The following is a 14,763-nucleotide window of genomic DNA, read 5'->3' as shown; positions in this document are numbered from 1 at the left end:
CATTTTAAGCCACCTCATTGGCCGAGATATTCGCTACCCAAATTCCTGTGATTCCAATGCCTCTAAAGACATGAAACATACCCATTGGATTCCAAATATCTCGATCAACAACCCGTCGAATTTCAGATCCAAAATACCCATATTGTCCTTCATACGCAAAGATTCCGAATCAACCACTCATGTCACCTGATAATCTTCGAACTCAAGATCTGCACTTATATATTAATATATATAAGCTCGATTAAGCTCATGAGCCTTACGATCTCAGTTATATTAAGCTTAAGCTCGGCTCAATTTGTTTCCAACCCTAATCACTTCTTACAAAATGGGTAATAATAAAAATTAATAATTATTCCCATCGTACAATTTACAAATAAGACAATCATTGTAGACTTTTTCCCTTCCAAAGTTCAAAACCTCCATTTAAGGGAAATTATTGGTTTCTTCCTTTAAGGTTTCTTCTACTATGTTACCGAAAAATGATAGAATTGAAGGAATGGTAGAATCCATCTAATGGACGCCAAAGAGGTTGCGGAATGGGTGGGCGAATTTCAAAAATTTTTCTACCTTCCTCCAACTGGGAATCGTATTCCTTAAATTTAGAATACCATATTCAAGGATCTTATCTGAACCATAATCGAACCAGATTTGAACCAAAAGGTAAAAGGAAGGATTATACCTGATCCGGAGAAGCAATATCTCCCAAAGATGGTGTTCACGCCCAAAGAAGAAACCAAGATCCGCTCCTGCTGAAGATGACACAGTTGTGGATGGAACGGAACCAGTAGGGTGCGTCCTACACACTGGATCCTTCGCAAGAATCCTATGGAAACTCTGAACACCGAATCTTCTTCAGTCGTTCTTGCAAGACTGATATCAAGAACTGATTTCTTAACTTCCTATTTCTGCAAAGATCGAATCTTGCAAAAAATAAATGGCGGCGGCAGGAGGAGAACTCCAAGGGCGAAGATGGCTGAACTGCTTTTCTTCTGGCTGGAGTATAAATGAGATCTGAACTCAATTCGCAGGGAGTTTTCCTTTTCCAAAAAAACTAGTTCGAATTCTGATGTCTTTTCTCTCTTGTTTTTCTCCTCCTTTCTTCTTGATTAAGGAACCTCCTCATTAGGAGTTATCCCAATCCAAATCTGTATTTGGATAGGGGATTATCTTAATCCTATCTACATATTAAGTTAATTTACTCCTGATCTTATCAGGAGGTTACCAGATTCAAATCTAATTTGAATTTGGTCTCCTGGAGCGCATAAGGTTAAAGGCCCAATCCTTTTACTAACATTAATCTCAGATTCGCCCCATAGATGGGTGATCACATCAGCCCAGCTCAAAATGGGCTTTTGGCCCATTAGATGTTCAGTGTTTAACTAGTTTCCAATATGCTGCCCAGTTGGGCTTCTTTGTGTGGCGTGGGACCCAAATATTGATCTACACACCAGCCAAATGGGTTCGGCCCAGCCTTTAATACAAGGCCCGACCAAATTCACTGAAAGACTCAGTAAACCCCTGAGCCCATCATATGGACCCTATGAGCCCAACACTTACATTAAGTGGTCCTTGGGCCAAGCCATCTTATAAAAACCCAGGGACTGTGGGCAGGTGCAAGATTATCCCATCAGGTACTATCCTAAGTGGTCTTACACTTAACCTCTCAGCCCTTAATGATCAAGCACTGCCCGACAATAGAGGACATCTCCCTCGGCTGCAAGGAACAGTGCCGCACTCTCCACTCACATGGATCCCGGGAATTAAAACCATTTGCAAACAATTTGAAACCGTACATATATATAAATATATTAATTTTTCAAAACAAAATTCCAACAATTGAAATCAACTGCCGGCAGTTTGGTTTCCATCAGAGAGAGTGCATTCCCGATCATTACCCTTTGTCCGACAAAGGAGCTGATCCTGTCACTATGATCACCCACTTAGATGAATTCTCAAACTGTCCCAACATACCCAAGTTTTGATCCCCATCTAAGGATCTCACTAATTGGCATATCAAAGACAGCCCGATCCGACACCTAGTGAAATGTCATAGTCAAGTCTAGGGGTCAGGTGTAACTTTCCAATTTTGCCCATCTGTCTCCAAGGTCTAGGGCAACACTGGAAATCTGGTCCGGTTCAAGGATTCAAGTAATCCCATACTGCATGTGCCTTGGGTCTTACCCTGGTGGCTGAGACAGGCCATCCCAACATTTGATGGCACACCAGTATCAACCATGGCAGGATAAATCTCCCCAGACTTATCCAACGGCTATGAATATTTAAAACTAACACGAGTCTCTATAAGTGTCCAGTTTTAAAGTCTTACACAGAATTAAACCAAACAACATGAATCAAACATGTACTTTATTTATTTCCACTAAATAACCATAGTACACCAAATAAGATTGAAGGTAAGGGCATACAAAACTGTCTAACAGCTCCCACTTGCACTTAGGTCCAATCTGGAACAAGCCGGAGTCCCATACTTTCAACGTGTTTCTCAAACACCTTCTGTGTCAGTGGCTTAGTCAATGAGTCTGCCACATTATCCGCTGATGCTACTTTCTGAATCAGGACGTCCCCTCTACCAACGATCTCTTGCAGTACATGGTACTTTCTCTCGATGTGCTTTGACCTCGAGTGAGCCCGAGGCTCTTTAGCCTGGGCAATTGCTCCATTATTGTCGCACAACAACGGGATGGATGATGTGCTGGATGGAATCGCTCCCAATTCGTGTATGAATTTCTTCATCCACACGGCTTCTTTGGCAGCTTTACTTGCGGCAATGTACTCGGCTTCGGTTGTGGAGTCTGCAATGGACCCCTGTTTGCTGCTTTTCCAGCAAACAGCACACGATCCTATCGTGAAAACATACCCAGATGTAGACTTTCTATCATCTGGATCCAACTGGAAATCGGCATCAGTATACCCTAGAACTTGTAGTGAACTACCATCGAATACCAGACAAAACTCTTTTGTCCTTCGAAGGTATTTGAGTATGTTCTTTACAGTAGTCCAATGCTCCTGCCCTGGGTTTGCCTGGAATCTGCTTACCACACTCACCGCCTGAGCAATGTCTGGGTGAGTGCACAGCATGGCATACATGATGCTCTCTACGGCTGAGGCATAGGGAACGTCTCTCATGCTCTCAATCTCCTCAGAAGTCTTGGGAGACATCTTCTTGGAGAGAGTGACTCCGTGCCTGAAAGGAACGTTTCCTTTCTTGGAGTTCTCCATGTTGTATCTTTTGACGATTTTGTCAATATAAGCAGCCTGGGATAATCCAATTATCTACTTCGATCTATCTCTATAGAGTCGAAGACCCAGTATGTATGAAGCTTCTCCAAGATCTTTCATGGAGAACTGTTGTGATAACCATACCTTGACCGAAGTCAACATTCCTACATCATTCCCAATGAGTAGGATATCGTCCACGTACAACACCAAAAAGGTGATCTTATCCCCACTGGATTTTCTGTAAACGCAGGGCTCATCCGGATTCTGCTCAAAGTCAAACGTTTTGACTGTAGAATCAAAACGGATGTTCCAACTCCTAGAAGCCTGCTTAAGTCCATATATGGATCTATTAAGTTTACATACCATGTGTTCCTGACCAGCAGCAATGAAGCCATGCGGCTGCTGCATGTAGATATCTTCACTAAGATCTTCATTCAGGAACGCGGTTTTGACATCCATTTGCCAAATCTCGTAGTCATGGTACGCTGCTACAGCTAGCAGGATCCTAATGGATTTAAGCATGGCCACGGGCGAAAAGGTTTCCTCATAATCGATGCCTTCTTTCTGAGTATACCCTTTTGCCACCAAACGAGCTTTATAGGTCTCAATCCTACCATCGGGGCCCTTCTTCCTCTTGTAGATCCATTTGCAACCAATTGCTTTTACCCCGGAGGGCGGATCTACTAGAGTCCAGACTCCATTGGTCTCCATTGAGTCCATCTCAGCTCTCATGGCCTCCACCCACTTCTGGGAGTCTATGTCTAACATAGCTTCCGCGTAAGTCACGGGATCCTCTTCACTAGTCAAGGCTTCCACCAGGTAAACTATCCTAGTCATAACAATATCGGACTGGTGGTCTGGATACCCGGGTGGACTTTCTAGGTTGGTCATTACCTGGAACTTGTGGGACATCTCCCACTGCTCCTGAGCTCTCCTCATCAAGAACTATTTCCTGACGATGGGTGTCCAGGATGTATTCGGATTCTAAGAATTGGGCGTTTCGACTGCAGAGCACTTTCTGCTCACTTGGGTCATAGAATAGATAACCCACCGAATCCTTTGGGTAGCCTATAAATAGGCAACGGCTGATTTTAGATTCCAACTTGTCCGCACTTGTTCTTTTAACGTGTGTAGGACAACCCCAAATCTTCAAGTGTCTTACACTTGGCTTCCTTCCGGTCCAAAGATCATATGGAGTTTTCGGAACTGATTTGGTTGGAACCCAATTCATTACGTAGATAGCAGTCTCTAATGCGTATCCCCAAAAGGATGTGGGTAATTCTGAGCGTACGAGAAGTGACCGAACCATGTCCAACAAGGTCCTATTCCTCCTCTCCGAAACACCGTTGAGTTGAGGTGTAGCAGGAGGAGCTAATTGTGACACTATCCCATTGTCCTTTAAGTAGTCCCTGAATTCGTTAGAGAGATACTCGCCACTTCGATCTGATCGAAGGGCCTTAATTTCTCTCCCTAACTGTTTCTCGACTTCCTGTCTGAACTCTTTGAACTTTTCAAAGGATTCAGACTTATGTCTCATTAGGTACACGTAACCATATCGTGAAAAAAATCATCTGTAAAAGTGATGAAATACACGTGTTGATTCCGTGTCTTAACACTCAGGGGACCACATACATTAGTATGTATTAGGTCAAGTGTGCCTTCAGATCTTTTAGGCTTACCGTCAAATGGCTGCTAAGACATCTTACCTTGAAGGCAAGGTTCACAAATGGGAAGATTTTCTACGGTTAGAAAATCCAAAGGACCATCCTTTACCAGCCTTGTGATTCGGTCAATACCGATATGGCCAAGTCGATAATGCCAGAGGCACGTGGGACTTACTCTATCACGATTCCTTTTCTTGGGATTTTCGACCGACGTAGTTTCGGTTAAGTTAGTTTCCAAAGAAGGATGTAGAACATAGAGACCGTTCTCCAGTTCCCCGCATGCGATGAATTTGTTATTCCGTTTAACAGTAATCATATTACTAAAAGAAACAGTATATCCATCAACACACAGTTTAGAAATAGAAATTAAATTTCTTCTCAAGTTTTGTACATAAAGACAATCTTTAAGCACAAGTACTCCTTCTCCAAAAACTAATTCTACGGTTCCTATTGCCGCAGCTGCAACACTTGCAGTCGTTCCCAAGAACAGTGTCACTTCCCCTTCACTCAACCTTCTGCTAACTTTGAACCCCTGCAGTGAGTTACACGCATGAGTTGAAGCCCCGGAGTCAACACACCAGGACACAGAAGTAACTAACATATTAGTTTCTATGACACAAGTTTCGATGTTACCTTTCTTAGATTCCAGGTAGGCAAGACAATTCCTCTTCCAGTGGCCGGTCTGCTTGCAGAAGTGACAGACATCAGATGCCTTGTTCTTCTTCTGCTTCTTAGGTTTGGCAGCTTTCTTCTGGGGCTTCTTTGCCTTTCTCTTTTTCTTGCCCGATTTGTTAGTTTCAGCAAGCATAACCACAGGCTCATCCTTCTTGAGTAAATCCTCGGCTCTCTGCAACATATTGCTGAGTTCCTGGACGCTGACATTCAGCTTATTCATATTATAGTTCATTGTGAACGCATTAAAGGAAGAGGGCAAAGAATTTAGGATGGCATCCACTTGCGTGCCAAGATCTAGCCCGGATCCAAGAGCTTCTAGTTCATTAATGTATCCCATCATCCGAAGACAATGGTCATGAACTTTCTGCCCTTTGGACATCTACGCGGTCATGAACAATTTCAGGACCTTCTATCGAGTATAACGGTTCTGCTCTTCATACATTGTTCTTAGACTGTCCAATATGTCCTTGGCTAGTTCGATCTGATCGAACTGCCTCTGTATTGAGTTGTCTAATGAGGCAATGACAAAGCAGCGGGCTAGGGAGTTCTTATCCTCCCAATCTAGGTAGTCCCTCCTACGGGCCTCAGAAGCCCTATCACCCGGACGTTCCGGGGCAGGATTTTTCACCACCTTGTCTAACTTTTCGGAAGTTAGGACCAGCATAAGATTTCTATACCAGTCGGCATAGTTTGGGCCCTTAAGCTTGTTATCGCCTAGCAACTTTGCAAATTGACCGTTTGCCATTTTCTGATAAAACAGCAAAGACATTAGTCCACAACCTTAGTTTGATTCACGTTACTTACATAGATATGGATTTTAATCTATGTTTCATTCCCATTTGCTCATCTCTGAGATTTCCCTCCTTTCTCAGTGACGGAGACGACGTAATGTCTCTGGAAATGTTGGAAATCACATGGGGTGCGTGAAGCCAACTGTTTCAGTTGCATAACCCCACCACCTTTCTGTGACGGATCATATCCACTCATCAAATGAGTTTCCTTTTGGCCTCTGTCAGACAAGGTTCAGAGCCGTTTTCAGGTAAACCTTTCTGTCCAGTGAGTGCTTACCCATCATATTCAGGTTACGCCAAGGTACCGTGAGAGAGTTCCCATTTTCTGGTGAAGCCCCTCCCACATCGGTCTATGACGCCCCTATCATCTTATGAAACACTCTGACAGATCCAACAGCAAATGGATAGCCCAATTTTATGGTGCGTTTCCTCATTACTGAAGGACCCATCATTGTGCTAATGATGGAAGGCCTTTAGAGAGTCCATCACATGGATCTCCTTATCGCATGCATTCATATTTGCTGGAGGGAACGAAATTACGCCCTAGTTCTAGTTTAGGTCAAACCAGAGTGGCTCCCACTGACTTTCATAAAGTCAGATTTCTGGTGGGCCTTAATCGGCTAGGGGTTCCGTACGCATCCCTTTTCAGGGTTATGGGGCCCACCAAACAAAGAGGGGTCATCTAATGACCTTAAGGGACACCATGGCAATGATGTGCATTCAGCCATGGTGTGCGCAAGAGCCACTAACGAGTCTTCATGGGCCAAGTGTTTATGGCTCATGATCGCAGCACATCAAACATCCAAACATCACATGTAAAGGAGGAATTGATCCAATCAATTAATTGCTGTAAAGCCCATCGAATAGCCCATTTAAAATCTAAATCATTAACAATTAATGTTTACTAGGTGTATGGGCTGAATCGCAGTTAGCAGTTCGGCCCATACAGCTTATCTCACAATAATGGGCTTTTGCAGTTTTAACCCTTTAAAATTGGGCTTTACAGGTGGGCCGAATTAATCCCTGTTATTGAACATCAGATTTGGAACAGCAAGTGTGAGAAATATGGACTGAAAAACAGTCCTCTTCGAACCCCAGATTCGGTCCAAACAGTTTTGGTCCAATCCAGTCCGAAAGGGTCCAAAACTGATTTTCAATTCAAGAATTAATTCATGAAAGATCTGAAATTAATAATTTTGATTTCAAGCAATCACAAATCAATCTATGGACTGTTCGCACCACCTGCAAAACAGAGGTTAATCTCCAATGTTGCAGTTTCACAAACTGCAAATCGCAGGAAGCGATTTCTCGATCTGCAAATCTCCAGCGCCGCCATCTTCTTCCTTCTTCTTTAATCAAGAAAATAAATAACAGAAATCCTATTTCTATTAATTAATTACATTCTTGATCAAATCCTATACATTCAGTCTAGAAAATAAAAAAAAAATTATTTACAAACCGAATTGAATGAAATAAATAAATAAAAGGGAAAAAGGGTGCGCAGACCATCTGCACCAAATTTGCACTGCGATCTCCAGGTTCGAACAATCCATTAAATCAAAAATAAATAAAGAACAATTCTAAATAAATTTTGGATTTAACAAAATTAATTTCAGATCAATCGCCCGTAACAAGAAACCAATTCTTGAAAAAAAAGAAAGCAATCTGCGCAAATCGTGGAAGAACAATTTATATCCATCTGCGCAGGGTCAGATCAGATTTTCTTTTGGTTCAAGATTCGAACCTGTGGCTCTGATACCACTGAAGGAATGGTAGAATCCATCTAATGGACGCCAAAGAGGTTACGGAATGGGTGGGCGAATTTCAAAAATTTTTCTACCTTCCTCCCACTGGGAATCGTATTCCCTAAATTTAGAATACCATATTCAAGGATCTTATCTGAACCATAATCGAACCAGATCTGAACCAAAAGGTAAAAGGAAGAATTATACCTGATCCGGAGAAGCAATATCTCCCAAAGTTGGTGTTCACGCCCAAAGAAGAAACCAAGATCCGCTCCTGCTGAAGATGACACAGCTGTGGATGGAACGGAACCAGCAGGGTGCATTCTACACACTGGATCCTTCGCAATAATCCTATTGAAACTCTGAACACCAAATCTTCTTCAGTCTTTCTTGCAAGACTAATGTCAAGAACTGATTTCTTGACTTCCTATTTTTGCAAAGATCGAATCTTGCAAAAAATAAATGGCGGCGGCAGGAGGAGAACTCCAAGGGCGAAGATGGTTGAACTGCTTTTCTTCTGGCTGGAGTATAAATGAGATCTGATCTCAATACGCAGGGAGTTTTCTTTTTCCAAAAAAACTAGTTCGAATTCTGATGTCATTTCTCTCTTGTTTTTCTCCTCCTTTCTTCTTGATTAAGGAACCTCCTCATTAGGAGTTATCCCAATCCAAATCTGTATTTGGATAGGGGATTATCTTAATCCTATCTGCAGATTAAGTTAGTTTACTCCTGATCTTATCAGGAGGTTACCAGATTCAAATCTAATTTGAATTTGGTCTCCTGGAGTGGATAAGGTTAAAGGCCCAATCCTTTTACTAACATTAATCTCAGATTCGCCCCATAGATGGGTGATCACATCAGCCCAGCTCGAAATGGGCTTTTGGCCCATTAGATGTTCAGTGTTTAACTAGTTTCCAATATGCTGCCCAGTTGGGCTTCTTTGCGTGGCGTGGGACCCAAGCATTGATCTACACACCAGCCACATGGGTTCGGCCCAGCCTTTAATACAAGGCCCAGCCGAATTCACTGAAAGACTCAATAAACCCCTGAGCCCATCATATGGACCCTATGGGCCCAACACTTACATTAAGTGGTCCCTGGGTCAAGCCATCTTATAAAAACCCAGGGACTGTGGGCAGGAGCAAGATTAGCCCATCAGGTACTATCCTAAATGGTCTTACACTTAACCTCTCAGCCCTTAATGATCAAGCACTGCCCGACAAGAGAGGACATCTCCCTCGGCTGCAAGGAACAGTGCCGCACTCTCCACTCACATGGATCTCGGGAATTAAAACCATTTGCAAACAATTTGAAACCATACATATATATATATAAATATATTAATTTTGCAAAACAAAATTCCAACGATTGAAATCAACTACCGGCAGTTTGGTTTCCATCAGAGAGAGTGCAATCCCGATCAGTACCCTTTGTCCGACAAAGGGGCTGATCCTGTCACTATGATCACCCACTCAGATGAATTCTCAGACTGTCCCAACATACCCAGGTTTTGATCCCCATCTAAGGATCTCACTGATTGGCATATCAAAGACAGCCTGATCCGACACCTAGTGAAATGTCATAATCAAGTCTAGGGGTTAGGCGTAACTTTCCAATTTTGCCCATCTGTCTCCAAGGTCCAGGGCAATACTGGAAATCTGGTCCGATTCAAGGATTCAAATAATCTCATACTACATGTGCCTTGGGTCTTACCCTGGTGGCTGAGACAGGCCATCCCAAGATTTGGTGGCACACTAGTATCAGCCTTGGTAGGATAAATCTCCCCAGACTTATCCAACGGTTGTGAATATTTAAAACTAACACGAGTCTCTATAAGTGTCAAGTTTTAGGGTATTACGCAGAATTAAACCAAATAACATGAATCAAACATGTACTTTATTTATTTCTACTAAATAACAAAAGTACATCAAATCGGATTGAAGCTAAGGGCATACAAAGTTCAAAACCTCCATTTAAGGGAAATTATTGGTTTCTTCCTTTAAGGTTTCTTCTATTATGTTACCGGAAAATGATAGAATAGCTAGATATATAGGGTGTTGGAAATATACAAACGCTTACACCAGAAATTGACATACCAACACAATATACTAGCATTGGGATGGTATCTAGGTTTCATACTTTTAATGGCAAAAAACCAGTTGTAATTTCTTGCTTGTTAAATATCTTGAGGAGATTTACCTAAAGTTGCATTTTGGTCTGTTTACTTTTTGGATGATGCATGTAAGTACATTATTGTACTTATTTTCTATGGTGAGTTATGTGGGACTTGCATTGATTTTTTTATAAGTGAATGCGTGAGTGGATCCCATAGGTGCATGATAACCGCATATGTTAATGTGTAAATAGGGACTAATTTGTTATATTGTATAGGGAAATGTGCGAGTGGAGCCATTTTAATATTTTGTGTAGATAAATGTGTAAGTGGGACTCACAAGTAATATTTGCATGTTTGAATGTTATTGGGTTCCTCACATAACATATGTAGGTAAGAGATAGGGATCAACATGTGTGCTTGCTAAACAGTCTTTTGGGCTTTCTACCTTTTGAAAAGATCTTTAAAAAAATTGCAGGCAAAATGGTCTTTTGTCTGTAAAGATCTCTACCTGTAAAAAACTCATTAATCTTTTAAGGCCTTGAACTTTTGAAAAATAATCCAAAAAAGACTTGCTAAATGCCTCCTAAAAGATTATTATGATTCAAGAAATCACTCCTCATTTTATATAAGTCTTATCCCAATAATAGAGGGTTGGCTATGTAGACATTTCATTTTGTTCGATGCCATAAGTATTAGTAAAGGGTAACATTACCCAGTAAAACAAGATAATCGCATTTTAGAATTTTAGAAATGTCTCACAAAGAAAATGACATACACATTTTTTTCAAAATAATTGGGACTTGCCCCTCACACTCACACCAACCTCAGAGAAAATCCCACTGCATTGGGAACGTCTCGCCATGAATAAGAACATACAAGGATTAGAATTTTAGAAATATCGGACACGCAATATGTCATGCACATTTTTTTTTCAAAACACATGACATAACTGAATGTGAATCAGGATTCGCTTATCGCACTGACATCAACCTCATAGAAAATCCCACCGTGCATTGGAAACATCTCCCCATGAATAACAACATACAGGGATTAGAATTTTAGAAATGTCTCACAAGTCATAAGGAACATGTTATACACATTTTTTTTTCAAAACACATGACATAAATGAGAGTGGTCCTCATACCGAATTCATAGAACATCCCACCACGTATTAGGGAGCCCAGATTTCCTACAAATTTTTCCTACCCAATCTCTACCCGCCTAGGAAAAGGTAGGAAATCCCGGGTGCAATTAGGAACATCTCCCCATGAATAACATACAAGGATGAGAGATATTTTCGATATGCGGTTGTGACATACTGTGAGGTTGGTGTGAGGAACAGATCCAGACTTAGCATACACATGGGTATGTACCATCCACCACCCTTATATGAACATAATGCTTTCTAAAATGAAGTTACAACCACCGGTAAGCTAGTTCATATATATCAATTCCGACCACACAATCGATCTGATGAAGATAGATGTTAGTGACCATACAAAAAAAGTCCACATGGCGTGTTGTATCTGGGAACATTAATTTCCATGGTCATGAGATGTCGATGTGGTGGTCACAATCATGAGATGTTGCATCTTGTAGAGTAGAAAGAAATACAGTAGTAGTTGTGTTATTTAAGGCTTGAATCCCAACTCCTTATTCCTGATTCAAGCTAAAAGTAGTTATTGCGCACCTTGTACAATGGATGTTTCCATATTATGTCTTCTTCCCATCCTGATTCTTCTTCTTTCCATCCTGTTTATTCTTCAAACAAAAAAGATGGTTATTGTAGAGAGGAATGTAAACGTCCCTCCTGGCCCTTCTAGGCTTCCCATCATTGGGAATTTGCACCAAATTGGCAAGCTCCCCCATCGCTCCTTATGGCAACTAGCGAAGCAACATGGCCCTCTGATGCATTTACAGCTGGGCCATGTATCAACAGTGGTGATTTCCTCAGCCAAAATGGCCGAGGAGGTTCTTAGGACTCATGACCTTCAGTTCTGTAGCAGGCCTCCCCTAGTTGGACCCAGAAAACTTTCTTACCAATTCAAAGATATAGCTTTTTCGCCATTCGGAGAGTACTGGAGAGACTTGAAGAAGATTTGTTTTGTCCAACTTTTCAACACAAAGAAGGTGCAGTCGTTTCAATTCATAAGGGAGAACGAGGTGGATCTGATGATCGACTTGATAGCAAGATCTTCCTGTTCTTCGCCTGGTACTCCTATTAACATTAGTGAAATCATGCTTTCCCTTGTCAACAACATCATCTGTAGGATTGCTCTGGGTAAGAGGTTTCAAGATGAAGTGTGTACAAGAAGTAGATTTCAAGACATGCTGCAAGAAGCACAGGCTTTGTTGGGTGGCTTCTATGTTGAGGATTACTTCCCATCCATTGGCTGGATAATCGATGTGCTAATTGGACAAACTTCTAGGCTTGAAAAGAATTTTAGAGAAATGGATGATTTCTATCAATCTGTCATCGATGAGCACCTAAATTCTGAGACACAGGAAGTGCTGGGCCATGAAGATATCATTCATGTCTTGCTTCAAATAAGAAAGGATGCAATTGGTGGAATTGACCTCACCATAGACCACATAAAGGCTGCCCTCATGGTCACCACTCATCACATATTTACTGCATATCCTCCTTTTTGTTTTTTTCTTCTTCTTTTTTTGCCTTTGGATGAGCATCTGTACATCAGATGATTTGTTTAACTGAAGTTTACATAATTTTCAATTATGCCTCCATTTCAGGATATTTTTGTTGCTGGAACTGATACAAGCACAGCAGCCCTTGTTTGGGGAATGACAGAGCTCATGAAGAACCCAAGAGTGATGAGAAAAGCTCAAGACGAAATTAGAAATGCAATTAGGAAGAAAAGAATGGTGGAAGAGAGTGATCTTGAACAGCTTCAATACCTCAGGGCAGTGGTGAAGGAGATCCTAAGAATGCACCCTCCTGGTCCATTGCTCGCTCCACGGGAAACCATGGAGGAATGTAAGATCAGTGGATATAACATTTTCCCTAAAACAAGGGTTATTGTGAGTCCATGGGCTATTGGAAGAGATCCTAAGTGTTGGGAAAACCCAGAAGAATTTTACCCAGAAAGGTTCATGGATGGTTCCATTGATTTTAAAGGACTCCATTTTGAACTTGTACCATTTGGAGCAGGCAGAAGGCATTGTCCTGGGATAAACCTTGGAGCAGCAATTGTGACTCTTGCACTCTCAAATATTCTCTACTCATTCGACTGGAAATTGCCTTGTGGAATGAACAAGGAAGATATCGACATGGAAGAGACACCTGGTCTCACTACTCACAAGAAATTGGCTCTTCACCTTGTTCCCATCTCATATAATCAGCACCTCTAGGCTCTAGGCTAGGCAGAAATATGAATTTGATCCCATTGGTATAATTGGGGCTTATTTTTATGTGTCAATAACAATCTATCGTGATGGAGAGTTGTTGATCTGAATGGAAATTGTAGTTTATTAGTCCTACTTTAACATGGTGTAAGACAATAGATTTACATAAATGGATATTTTGGGGCACAGTGGGGACCATGGATCCCTTGGGTCCCCCCTAGTTCCACCTTAATTTGATGGCAACCCTTCAATTAACTATCATGTATTGGATATGTTAAAATTATGAATATGCCCTTGTTACAAATGTGCATGGTGAAAACCATTCAATCTCTAGGTCATTTTGATCCTAAACCTCATTTCACATAAAATCAAAAATCCAAAACCATAGGTACATATATCATGAAAATCCAAATCCAATAACACCACGATCACCCAAATCCGACACTGTTTACCCCTTCATTTCAAGACTCAAAGCCAGAACTGATTTTGATCATCCGATCAAGATCACTTTTGATCATGAACAATATACCATACAAAATCTGAAATTCAACCTTGTATATGGGTAGAGCTCAAAATTCTGATTCCAACAGTACCAATATCATCCAATTCTACTACCGTTAACCCCTCCATCTTGAGACCCGAATCTAGACTCAATCTGGACCTTCCATTTAGAATCCTCTTCACTACGAAATCGAACCTAGGACATACCACGACCAAACCTTTCTCCCAGCCTCTAACAAATTTTAAAATCCAAGATTTATCCAACTAGGAGCCCCCAACCAATCAATCCAATCACCTAAACTTGGAATGTCCAATTTAAGTAAATTGGTGAAATCTTTTACTCATTGTCTTGATTGATTGAGAGGGATTTCTCCCAAAGCTGTCTTGACATCTCCCTCCAAAAACCCTTTAAACCTCATCCATTAATCTCCCTTGTCTCTTATCAGCACCCGATTTTTGGTCAGTCCCACTTGTCATACCCCAAGGGCCCGATCAGACCTCACCAACCCCTTTAGGATGTGCTAAAATCTAATGACACCAAATTTCAACTCGAACACCCTCAAATCCACCTTAATCTATAATATTCCCTTTTGATGACCATGATCATAACACATCACCACTTCCGCCACATGATCAAACTTCACCATATGAAATAAAACCTTTTAGCATCA

The 14,763-nt window shown here is 41.3% G+C and overlaps 1 protein-coding gene across 1 annotated transcript; it reads left to right on the top strand.

The window, feature by feature from the left end:
- The first annotated feature begins 11,451 nt into the window (after positions 1-11,451).
- LOC148792234 (cytochrome P450 71A9-like) lies at positions 11,452-13,895 on the top strand. Its single transcript, XM_088903303.1, has 2 exons — positions 11,452-12,838; positions 12,980-13,895. Exons 1-2 carry the CDS (start codon positions 11,927-11,929, stop codon positions 13,595-13,597), a joined length of 1,530 nt encoding a protein of 509 aa, XP_088759429.1. The 5' UTR covers positions 11,452-11,926; the 3' UTR covers positions 13,598-13,895.
- The last annotated feature ends 868 nt before the right edge of the window (positions 13,896-14,763 follow it).

This window comes from Nelumbo nucifera, chromosome 4 (assembly GCF_055504915.1).
Source record: "Nelumbo nucifera cultivar China Antique chromosome 4, China Antique-T2T, whole genome shotgun sequence".
Taxonomy (NCBI): domain Eukaryota; kingdom Viridiplantae; phylum Streptophyta; class Magnoliopsida; order Proteales; family Nelumbonaceae; genus Nelumbo; species Nelumbo nucifera.
The sequence above is the reverse complement of the archived record's forward strand: the minus strand, read 5'-3'. Positions and strand labels throughout refer to the sequence as shown.